The 12,138-nt window shown below is 37.7% G+C and overlaps 2 protein-coding genes across 3 annotated transcripts in view; one reads left to right on the top strand and one right to left on the bottom strand.

The window, feature by feature from the left end:
• The window catches only part of LOC143279749 (putative proline--tRNA ligase, mitochondrial), a 29,356-nt gene extending 27,371 nt beyond the window's left edge, over positions 1 to 1,985 (bottom strand). Inside the window, exons 1-2 of the mRNA XM_076583877.1 lie at positions 1,675 to 1,985; positions 916 to 1,093 (exon numbers count right to left, since the gene is read on the bottom strand). Of these exons, the coding sequence (XP_076439992.1) occupies positions 916 to 1,093; positions 1,675 to 1,944 (448 nt within the window). The 5' untranslated portion in view covers positions 1,945 to 1,985. The remainder of the gene's footprint in view (positions 1 to 915; positions 1,094 to 1,674) is intronic.
• Positions 1,986 to 2,016: 31 nt separating this feature from the next.
• On the top strand, positions 2,017 to 11,813 carry LOC143280461 (NADH-cytochrome b5 reductase-like). 2 transcript variants are annotated; one of them, XM_076585115.1, is made up of 7 exons: positions 2,017 to 2,120; positions 2,688 to 3,439; positions 4,959 to 5,101; positions 5,794 to 5,881; positions 6,869 to 6,946; positions 9,242 to 9,445; positions 9,955 to 11,813. In XM_076585115.1, the coding sequence occupies exons 2-7, from the start codon at positions 3,254 to 3,256 to the stop codon at positions 10,165 to 10,167; spliced, it is 912 nt and encodes a 303-aa protein (XP_076441230.1). In that variant the 5' UTR covers positions 2,017 to 2,120; positions 2,688 to 3,253; the 3' UTR covers positions 10,168 to 11,813. The 2 variants fall into 2 exon arrangements, with proteins under 2 accessions (XP_076441230.1, XP_076441229.1); XM_076585114.1 differs by having other exon boundaries at positions 6,842 to 6,946.
• The last annotated feature ends 325 nt before the right edge of the window (positions 11,814 to 12,138 follow it).

Raw genomic sequence — 12,138 nt, 5'->3', positions numbered from 1 at the left:
TAAAATGTTAAATGTTACATGTTTGTCTGAGTGTGTATGTATGAGTGCCCATTGGCAGCCATCAGTCGGCTGTACCCAGGAAGGCAGCCTGTTGTGTAAATGACCCCGTGTTTGTAAAGTGCTTAGAGCTTGGACTCCAACCAAGGATAGGTGCTATATAAATGTCCATATCAATCAATCAATCAATACCCATAGATGGCTTTTAAATATGATTTGAAATGATATAACCATTTGACAACTGACAACTATCAAGTTAAACATGTGAACCCCTATCATATTCATCTGACTCTTTGCATTTCAATGATTTTTTACATGTTCATAATCCAATGAAAGCTGGGAATGCAGATAAAGAATTTGAACAATTTTTTAATGATGGTGACGGATGAAAACAATGCTACCACAGACATCCATTACTCTATGTTTACTTTAATGATGCTTGTGTTGGTCAGGAAACTCAAGCATCACTCTGAAGGATCTGGTAAGTGGACGATACTCATGTGAGTGACCAATCCCAGTCTCCCAACCTGAACCTACACCACTAACTATCATGCAGGAGCTAGCCCACCAAAACCTGAAGAGATGCCCTGAGCAGTCATTGGTGTGTGATGGTTAACAAAGCACTAAGATGGTAGTTGGTCTGACGTCATATGATCTTTTTTTTTTCTTTCTTTCTTTTTTTTTTTTCTTTTTTTTTTTTAAATAGAACATGGTCTACTTTTATAATAACTTGTTTCAGATTCTTGATCTGTGACTTTTAGTACCAAGGGAGAAGAGAGTCCTCACTTTATAGAAAATTTAGTTCACTTTCTTCTATTTTCTCTCAACTTATCCATTCTGTCCTCAAAATATTCTTGTTCAACATGCACTCACATTCTCTCTCTCTTTCCCTAACTTAAGAAAGTCAGTTAAACCCACCGGTTGGTCTCCAATATGTATCTGGAGCCAAGGTTGGCATAGAGATCTTCTGGCCACCAACTGCGTCCATTTCTTGGTCAATGACACGAATCAGCTTTTCCATTGCTCGCTGACCCCAAGGCAGAAGATGGAAAGCACCAGGATAGCAGGCACCGATGACTTCATTGTACAACATCAACTGCAAGGACACAATCACATAAGCAAGTTCTGATTTTGAGCTAAGGAACTTAAGTTGGTACTCTGTTTGTTAGTCAAGCACATTGTTGCTCTGTTTGTGTATACATGTGTATACATATACATATGTGTGTGTGTGTGTGTGTGTGTGTGTGAAATCTTTTTGACTTTCAGTTAATTTTGTAACATCAAAAAATAGCACTCCCCCCACCCATTAACTTGTATTTAGAAACTAAAATTGTGACAATGATTTATATTGAAATTCCTTCTGGCATTCTGCTCTCAAACATACACATTTTTTGTTTTGTTTTTGTTTTGGTTTAACATTAGTTACTCATGATTATACAACTGTTTAAGAAAATTGAAATGTAGGTACAACGCATGATTATGAGAAAGATAAAAGAAGGGACTGAAAGATACTGTAGTCTACTAGTGCTACAAATTAATACTACTGGCGTATTGCTGTCAAGCATCAGTATCACCACTACTTCTCCGACTGCTATAATGCTACTGCGACCACTCTCTGCGCAGTTATAGCACACAGCGGTGTATAGCATCAGATATATACTCCTTCGTGTATTGTACCTTGTAACTCTGGCATGTACCAAGCTCCTGGGGCTGCAGTTTCCCGAAGTTCTGGTATAGTTTGGAAACAAAACGCCTTCTTGCCCTTGCTGGTGCTGATGATCTCGAACGTGAATGTACCCGACTTTGAACTTCTCCATGCAATGCATTTTGCGCTTCACTGGACATACTCTCGACATTTGCATGCCATTTCTTCGCAAGCACATTCGCCTGCCCATGTGTCACTTGACGACACAAGTTACAAGAGAAAATCGTACGCAAAGTTAACATGTCTTCGATGGAAAAAGTTGTGAAAGTAGATATCCCGGAAGTTAAATCATTGACTTTCCGAGAAGGGAGGTTACTTTGAATTATCGTAACAAATGACGGACACACCGGTGTGCACGGTTGCCTTGGAAAACAAACGAACGACCATAAATCAATGTGAAGAGTAGAAATGAACAGTCGTAAGTATTATTGATAAGCCTTCATTTAAGTAATTGTATTGCTTATTACTACTTTTTCCCTTTGAGGAGAATCTGGGATGGGAAGAGGAGTGGGCACGTGTCATGTTTGAGGGGAGGGTGGCAAGGGGGCTGGGCGGGGAAGATGGAGGGGGAATGGGATAATGGAGGGGTAGGGTGGGGGTGGAGGGGCATTTCGGTCCATCTTATGCCAAAGAGCCAGTGGAGTCCGAATGTTGAAAAGGCTGGATGCACGCCCTGATAAAAGTAGTATCCTCCAATTTATCCTGTTAATAAAAAAAATAATGAAAATTATATATATATATATATATATATATATATATATATATATATATATATGTATATATATAGTATTTCATTTAGATTCTGAATATGATCAGTTCATATCAACAAAATGAGGCCAGTGTAGATATATATGTGTGTGTGTCAGAGTAATGTGTTTGTGTGTATGTTATATGTGTGTGTTATATGTGTGTGTGTGTGTGTGTGTGTGTTGTTTAAAGATAGCATATATAAATGTGAAGAGTACTTTTGACAAACTGTTTCCAGAGAAACGCAAACGTGATGATGATGGCTGCTTTGCTCAGCATGGTGTCCTGAGCAATGGAACGACAGCCAAGGCAGCACCCCATAACATCAACAGCTGTAACTGTTCCAGAGCACTGGGTCCACCAGGAATTTCCAAACGCCAAGCGGGAGAAGGCTTTTCTTGGTGGACATGTCTCCAGTATAACATGCCTCTGAGCAAAACTAAACCACAAATTGTGAATGGAAATGTCAGTGATGGTACCAAGAACATGCTGTAAACTGAAGGTTGCTTGAAAACAAAATATAATTGATACACACCTCAACCTGTTATCTGGATAATGATATCTAGGTATATATTTGCTCACAGTCAAAGTCATAAAGTTCTACAGAGGAACAGAGACAGAATTTGGGTGACAGCTTAGCATTTGGATTGGAAATGAGAACCAATGATTTTGGAGAATGAACAGACAATGAAAAGGTAAACTAAAAGAAATGATGGAGGGTTTTCAAAGAAAAAGAGAAAAATGAACTTACAAAGGAAAAGTCAGCAGGGAATGATCTGGTGATGTGAATACCTGTTAAAAGTCATGGAGCAATTGCCTGAAAAGCCAGAGAAGCCTCTGGATTCTGACTGCTGTGGAAATGGATGTGTCCCCTGCGTTTTGGACATCTATGCTGAGGAGCTGGCCATCTGGGAGAGAGAGTGTGCCAGGATCCAGTCAGGAAAGAACCTTGAAATCCCTGAGAGCACTGGGACGCATGATGAATATGTGGTAAGATATAGATAGATGGGCAAATAAATATATTGGTAACAATAATAGATAGTACTTATATGGTGCAAACTCCCCCATATGATGGGCTCTAAGTGCCTTACAGCAAATAAAAAATATACAATAGTGCATAATAACATACCTCTGCACATGAAAAAACAACACATATGTGTATCTATACACCAAGATGATACTGCAGATTGAGGATATGAACAATCACACACAGACATGTATGCACATAGTATCTACACACCATGACTAGACTGCAAATTGAGGATATGAACAATCACACACACATGCACACACATGCACGCACAAGACAAAATACCCTACACACACTCATGCACACACAGATACCCACCCACAAAAATGCACACACACTTCATGATGATTTCAGTAGAGGGTATTAAGAATTAAGACTATCAGCTATATTTCTTCACACCCAAAGGCATGTTTGAATGGATGAGGTTTCAAGTTTGTTTTGAAAGAGGACAGCTTGGTAAGTGACAGAGATCCAGAGGAAGAGAATTCCATATGATTGTGGACGTTGTTTCCTGTTGTATCTTGTTGTATAATGTATTATATTATTACTTTTTATGACAACCAGTTTCTCTGTATGAAATTCAGTTTGCTCTCCCCAGGGAGAGAATATACAATGCAGTGCTACCTTTCTTTTCCTCTTTTTTTCTGCCTTCGAGTGTACTTGTTTTTATTTGTCAGAGTGGATTTTTGTACAGAACTGTGCCAAGGAAAACCCTTTTGTTGCCATGGTTTCTTTTATATATATATATATGTGTGTGTGTGTGTATATATATATATGCTGAGTCAGTAAGTGTATGCTGCACACAGGACCTGGGTTTATCATCTCATCTGAATGACTGGCATCCAGAGAGTGGAGAAAATATTGGCGAGTGTGGGATTCCATCCAATGCACTCAGATTCTCTCGCTTCCTAGGCAGATGCATTGCTACTAGGCCACCACTCCGCTAACATTGACTTGAATTGTATATATATATTGTTATATGATAATGTGATGTCGCCTATATTGTAAACAAGTGTCAGCAGTTTTGTCTGTCTGGCAGTCTGTGCATTCATCAGTCATAAGCTTTAACATTGGTATTTTCTGTTTCTTGCAAGTATACATACAGCAAAAAAACCCCAAAAAAACAGGCAACACAACAGCTTTCCCTGACACAACAAGGGTTGTCCTGACACTGTGACAGTACAGACTGAAGACTATATTGAGCATATTTGATCATTTATTTACCTGAAAAATCCATTACTTTCCATTCAGTTGTCATATCAAGAATCCAGCCTTTCACTGTTTAACTTTCCAGCACATGAACAGATGGGAAACCCTAAATATTTTCCAGATAGAAGCTGTTTGGTTGTAAGAAAAAATATTATAAAAATATTATTTTATTTGTGATTGATAGATTGATAGATTTTATTAAAAATTTTAGTCTGAAAATGGTATCTGTTGGACGATTTTAAGAACAAAATACATGTGAATTTAATGCAGAGTCCGGAGCTATCCAGCACTGTGTATCATCAGTATCAAATCAAGTCCATCACTCAAGAGACCTGGGATTCATGGAGGTTCACTTGCCAACTTGGATGTCATCAGTGTTTGGGACTGTTACCAGGACAACATGTTGTCATAAGGTAAGTGATCAAAAGCAAACATATGTTGCTGGGGTAAAAATGGTTCACTGGAGATTTGACCATGTTGTTATTCTAAGATGTGTTTTATTAATAGTAATAATGATAATGATAATAATAATGGTAATAATAGACAGTACTTATATGGACAAAACTCCCCATATAGTGGGGCCCCTCACATGAAACAATGCATAATTATACAATAGTGCATATTAACATACCTCTGCACATGAAAAAACAAAACACATATATGTGTATCAATATACCAAGACAGTACTACAAATTGCAGATATGAACACACACACACACACACACACACACACAAGCACGCACGCAAGACAAAAAACATCTTACACATGCACACGCAGGCACATTCTGCCTATTATTTGGGTGCTGATAGTCCAGTACTTATCTCACCTTGCATGGTTGTACAGTGAGTACAGGCTATTTTAAGTTTGAAGATGCATTTTCAAGAATGTGTTTTCTGTTGATATTATCTTAAACACCTTGCCAACTTTGAAGTGACCGGTGTATGCGTGCATGCATGTGTGTGTGTATGTCTTAAATACTTTGCCAACTTTGAAGTGACCGGTGTGCATGTTCGTATGTGTGCATGCGTGTGTATCACTGTATGTGTATGTGTGTGTGTTTGTGTGTGTGCAAATGTGTATGTGTGTGTGTATGTGTGTTTTCAGAGGGTGCAGTGAAGGCAAAAGTATCACTCGCCAATACACACCCATCTCTGAGGTTGCTTTAAAAGGATCTTTTGAGCTCCTTATCAAGGTAACAGTCTGTTCTTGAATGTGCTTGTGAATAGAATACTTTGAATGTAAATAAAAACAATCAGATGAAACATTGTTGGTAATGACATGGTTTAGCTTCAAATTATTATGCATTGTTTGCTTCATCTTAAACATATTTATATATATATGTTTTGATTTTTTTTTTAAACTTAGTATGTCTTTGTTGATTTAAAATGATTTGTTGCCTGAATCTGTTTGAAAATTGAATTGGCTTCACCTTCTGTGTGTGCTTGCATGTCTATTATTTATGTCACCCTGTTTGTCTCTAAGAGTTCATGAAAATAAGACTTTCAAACAATATTGTTGTCTGACAAAGTCACTATTTTCATTTGCAAATTTTTGAAATGTTTTTAACAATTCCACTCCCAACTCAGTTCATTATTTTATTTACAAATCACTGTTGAAATGTTTTAAGCACTTCCACCACAGTCTCAATTAAAAATCTAGAACACATTCACAAGTTGTTGAAATGTTTTTAACAGTTCCAACTCAGTTTGCTGTTTTTATTGTATTTACAAATGACTGTTGAAATGCTTTTAACACTTCTACTCCCAGCTCAACGCAGTATTTCATTTACAGATTACTGTTGAAATGATTTAAACACTTCCATCCTCATCTCAGTTCACCATTTTGAAAAGTTGATGAAACTTTTTTAATAAGTCCACTCCCAACTCAGTTCACTATTTTATTATATTTACAAATTACTGTTGATTTTTTTTTTTTTTTTTACCACTTTATCCTCCAGCTCAATTAACTATTTTTATAAAAATGTTTACAAATTGTTGAAATGTTTTTGACACTTCCACTCCCAGCTCAGTTAGTTATCTGTTTCATAAATATTCACAAATAGTTGAAAAATGTTTTTAGAACTCCCATCTCCCCCAAAAATGTTTTTGGCACTTTCATCTCCCAACTCTAGAAAAGGAGATTTTTCCTGCAGGTGTACGAGTTTGGTCGCATGTCCCAGATTGTAAAACAGTGGCAGGAAGGAGACTGGTTGGACATACGGGGACCTTTCGGAACTCTACAGTACACCCCGAATGAGGTGGGTGGGAATGAATTATGATTGGAAACAGTTCACTCAGTGAATAAAAGTAATGGCCGTTATAACTTTCACACCAGCTGTAAATGAACAGGGGGAAAACGTTATGGTTATATGGTCAGTGTTCTGGTTGCTTCAATAAAAATCCTGGTAATCTGAATAGTGTGAGGAAGCGCAAGGTTTGTGTGAAGCATTTTGTGCACTTTTTGTCATTTGTACTGTATGTACTTGGTTGATCACATTGAGCATTTTGATCTGTTACATTATTGAGGAAAACAGTCAGCATTACAGACTCATCAGAACTCATCAGTCGGTCACATATTAGCTGACGAGCCTGTGTCACCAGTGGTTGTGGTTGTGTGTTTGATCCCATGTTAGAACTGTTCACATTCGCTTATCACACTTCATGATACTTTGGGGGGATCTTCTCTATGTACTTTGCCAAATCTTTCCTGACTGCAGTACAGATCTATGTATTCTTCCCTCTCATGTGTTTCTTTTTTTTTCTTTCGACATTGCAAAAAATGGAACACAATGCTTGAAAATAAAAGCAGTTCAAAGTCTGAAACTTCGCAGTTAATCTTAGAGGGTTGTAGTGTGTTAATACTGATAAGATTATTTTCTAAAAACTGAAAGTTATGAAATGATTCGGCTTGTGACTCAGTTAACTTTCACTTAAAAAAAAAAAAAGATTTCATTTGTAACTAACAAATTATTGGTATTTTTCTAAGAATGGTCACATATTACTTTTTTTTTTTAAAACTTTTTTCTTCTTCTTTAATTCAGCTACAGGTTTATTGGATTTAAGAAAAAGTTTTGCAGTTAATCCAAAGAAATTATTGTTTGTTTTGTGAGAATGGTCACATAATAATGCCTTCTTCTTTAAAAAAAAAAAAAAAAAAAAGAATTCACTTGCAGGTTTGATAGCCTAAACTCAAAGAAAAAAAATTGTGTGTTTGTTCTGAAATCTTACACTTGTATTTGATAATTTATTGTAGAGCAGAATCTGTGACTGTTCTGAAAGCTTCCACTTATGTTATATAGTTTTCAGTACATCAGAATCTGCTTTTGTTTTAAAAGCTTGCACTTGTGTTCCATAACTAGCAGTACAGCAGATTGTTGTGTTCTAAAAGCTTGTACTTGTGTTTGATGATTTGCAGTACAGCAGATTGTTGTGTTCTAAAAGCTTGTACTTGTGTTTGATGATTTGCAGTACAGCAGATTGTTGTGTTCTAAAAGCTTGCACTTGTGTTTGATGATTTGCAGTACAGCAGATTGTTGTGTTCTAAAAGCTAGCACTTGTGTTTGATGATTTGCAGTACAGCAGAGTATTGTGTTCTAAAAGCTTGTACTTGTGTTTGATGATTTACAGTACAGCAGATTATTGTGTTCTAAAAGCTTGCACTTGTGTTTGAGGATTTACAGCAGCAGATTATTGTGTTCTAAAAGCTTGCACTTGTGTTTGAGGATTTGCAGTACAACTGAGTATTGTGTTCTAAAATCTTGTACTTGTGTTTGATGATTTACAGTACAGCAGATTATTGTGTTCTAAAAGCTCGTACTTGTGTTTGATGATTTACAGCAGCAGATTATTGTGTTCTAAAAGCTTGTACTTGTGTTTGATGATTTGCAGTACAGCAGAGTGTTGTGTTCTAAAAGCTTGTACTTGTGTTTGATGATTTGCAGTACAGCAAATTATTGTGTTCTGAAAACTTGTACTTGTGTTTGATGATTTGCAGTACAGCAGATTATTGTGTTCTAAAAACTTGTACTTGTGTTTGATGATTTGCAGTACAGCAGATTGTTGCGTTCTAAAAGCTTGTACTTGTGTTTGATGATTTGCAGTACAGCAAATTATTGTGTTCTGAAAACTTGTACTTGTGTTTGATGATTTGCAGTACAGCAAATTATTGTGTTCTAAAAACTTGTACTTGTGTTTGATGATTTGCAGTACAGCAGATTGTTGTGTTCTAAAAGCTTGTACTTGTGTTTGATGATTTGCAGTACAGCAGAGTATTGTGTTCTAAAAGCTTGCACTTGTGTTTGATGATTTGCAGTACAGCAGATTGTTGTGTTCTAAAAGCTTGTACTTGTGTTTGATGATTTATTGTTGTGTTCTAAAAGCTTGTACTTGTGTTTGATGATTTATTGTTGTGTTCTAAAAGCTTGTACTTGTGTTTGATGATTTACAGTACAGCAGATTATTGTGTTCTAAAAGCTTGTACTTGTGTTTGATGATTTACAGTACAGCAGATTATTGTGTTCTAAAAGCTTGCACTTGTGTTTGATGATTTGCAGTACAGCAGGGTATTGATGCTGGCTGCAGGAACAGGCATCGCCCCCATGGCCCAGCTGATACAAACCATTCTGTCCAACGAAGCAGAGGAGGGAAGGATCCGCCTCCTTTATGCCTGCAAGACGTACCAGGATGTTCTGATGAAGCGTGAGATTCAGGAGTGGCGGCAGTTCTGGAACTTTTCTGCTGTATATGTGCTTAGCCAGGTATTGTGCTCGTTCTGTGTTGAGAATGTTTCATAATAGGTTTTAGAAAGAGATGGTTCAGTCAGTTGCAAAAGAAAAAGGAAGTGTTTCTGTATGGATGGCTTCCTCTCACACACACACACACACACACACACACACACACACAAGCATTCATGCATGCACACACATAGAGGAAGAGAGAGAACAAGACTTAATGAAAAAAAGTTTAGTACAGGACAAGTTCACACACACACAGATACACACACATGCATGCACAAACTCGCTCACTCACACAAACTCACGCATGCATGTACATGCACATGCACTTGTGCACACATGCACACACAGATTTTTTTTAAAAGCTTATTTAAGTACAGGACAAGTATAGTGATGCAAATATTTATACTTTCTGTATGTTTGGGTTTGTGTGCCTATGTATTTATGCATTCATGCTGGTCCATGTGTATGTACATGAATAATTAAGTTTACATGCATATCTGTTTGTGCACTGACATGTGTGTTCTGAACAGGAACCCCCAGTGGGGATGGCTTCAACAAGCCATTATCAGTACGGGGAAGAGATCGTGCCTGGCAAAATCAACAAGACACAGATAGAGAATGAGTTGGGAGAGCAGTTTCATGGAACGAGAGTGTTGATATGCGGCACACGGTCTTTTGATGCTGATATGCTGAAGATTTTGGAGGAGTGCGGTTTTCCGAAAGAACATGTCTTTAGATTTTGAAATAACATAATGGACTGTTCAGACTTGAATCATTATATTTGATGTCATATACCATGCCATGTCAAACTGGTGTCAAAACTAGGCCTATAAGTTTGCTCTGTCTGACATGGTAAGTATATTTTAACAAACAGTGGGTATAAACTATAATATGAATTCCCCATACCACTGTTTTGGGAGACTGAAGATGTGTGTGTGTCTTTGTTTGGTGTGCATTTACTGAAAGAAAGAAAGAACTTCACGACTCATTTCTTGAGGGTTTAAAAAAATGTTTTCCCGTTATCATGGACATTTAATCCTTGCACATGATTATCAAAACTGCTTATCTCTGTGCACACATTTTCAACTTCATGTTGGAACTGGTCCTTGACACAAGTCGGTATTGATCTATAAATTTGACGGGCGCAATAGCCGAATGGTTAAAGCGTTGGACTTTCAATCTGAGGGTCCCGGGTTCGAATCTCGGTGACGGCGCCTGGTGGGTAAAGGGTGGAGATTTTTCCGATCTCCCAGGTCAACATGTGTGCAGACCTGCTAGTGCCTGAACCCCCTTCGTGTGTACACGCAAGCAAAAGATCAAATACGCACGTTGAAGATCCTGTAATCCATGTCAGCGTTCGGTGGGTTATGGAAACAAGTAAATACCCAGCATGCGCACCCCTGAAAGCGGAGTATGGCTGCGGGGTAAAAACGGTCATACACGTAAAAGCCCACTCGTATACATACGAGTGAACGTGGGAGCTGCAGCCCATGAACGCAGAAGAAGAAGAAGAAGAAGATCTATGAACATTTAAGACATAATCATGGTGTGTCTCACTTGTACACTTGGCTACATTTAAAGCAGTGTATGACCAAACATACCTTGTGCTATTGTTATCTCTTTGCTTTTTTGGGGGGTGGAGGGACTTTCAGTTGCTGATAATGACTGATGCTGTTGGTGGGTTTTTTTTTGGTGTGTTTGTTGGATTTTTGGTTGTTTATAGTTGTTGACAGTTAACGAAATCTGTGATCTTGTACATCAGGATGTGTAGGAAAGGTATTTGGTTTTGCAACCATGTGTTATGTGTATATGTGTGTGTGTTATGTGTACATCAGTTATGTGTGTGTGTGTCTGTGTGTGTGTGTGTGTCACAGTGTAGTAGAGGTGTGGACAGACAATCAAATAACTATATATAACTCCGTGTGTATGTGGTTGGGGTGTGTGGTGTGTCTGTCTGTGCATGTGTGTGCGTGTGTGTTTGCATGCAAGAGAGAGGCGTGTTCTTTTGGGTGAGTGTAAAAAGAATAGATATGTTAAAGATCATGAATCATGAAGATGACTTCTGTTGTTACAAATGATTTCTCATGGTTATTTGTTATTTGACTTGAAAGTCACACCACATAGACATATTTGTCTAATGTTTACATTATATATGTATGTTTTATTTGCATACCTCAAAATGATTTTTTATCTGAAAAGTGAAATTTGCATGCTCACTACCTTAAAGTGGACATGTGTCACATGACTAGATGTGTAATATGTGGGTGATGTGCTAAAAAACTGACAGGGTGGTGAGGAGAAGGTAGTTTGTGAATCTAGCATATACCTCTATGTAAACACTAATGTGCCTTCCAGTCAAAGAGAATAAAGATATATTTTTTAGAATATACTCCTTTTTCTGTTTAAAACACTTGTTTCATGGTGTTTGTGAATTGTGTTCTTGTGTACAAGTATGTGGTGTGCGTATCTGTATTTGGCTGCAAATGTGTTTATCACATCCCCTGAAGAAATTCTGGATGTGGTGGGTAGTTCCAGAATCACCTATACAATTCTAGAATTCCCAGGTCAAATCACAATTTGGAAAATGCTCAGAAAATTCCTTCAGGAAGTAGAGGCACTGACTGCCCTTCTTCAGCAGGACCTGATAGTTGGTGGACCAGTCCAGTTTGCTGTCAATGATGGAACACAGGTACTTGTACTGGGCCACCAGCTCC

Source organism: Babylonia areolata, chromosome 3 (genome assembly GCF_041734735.1).
Source record: "Babylonia areolata isolate BAREFJ2019XMU chromosome 3, ASM4173473v1, whole genome shotgun sequence".
Lineage (NCBI taxonomy): Eukaryota > Metazoa > Mollusca > Gastropoda > Neogastropoda > Buccinidae > Babylonia > Babylonia areolata.
Note: the sequence above shows the minus strand (reverse complement) of the source record. Positions and strands in the feature narration are given on the sequence as shown.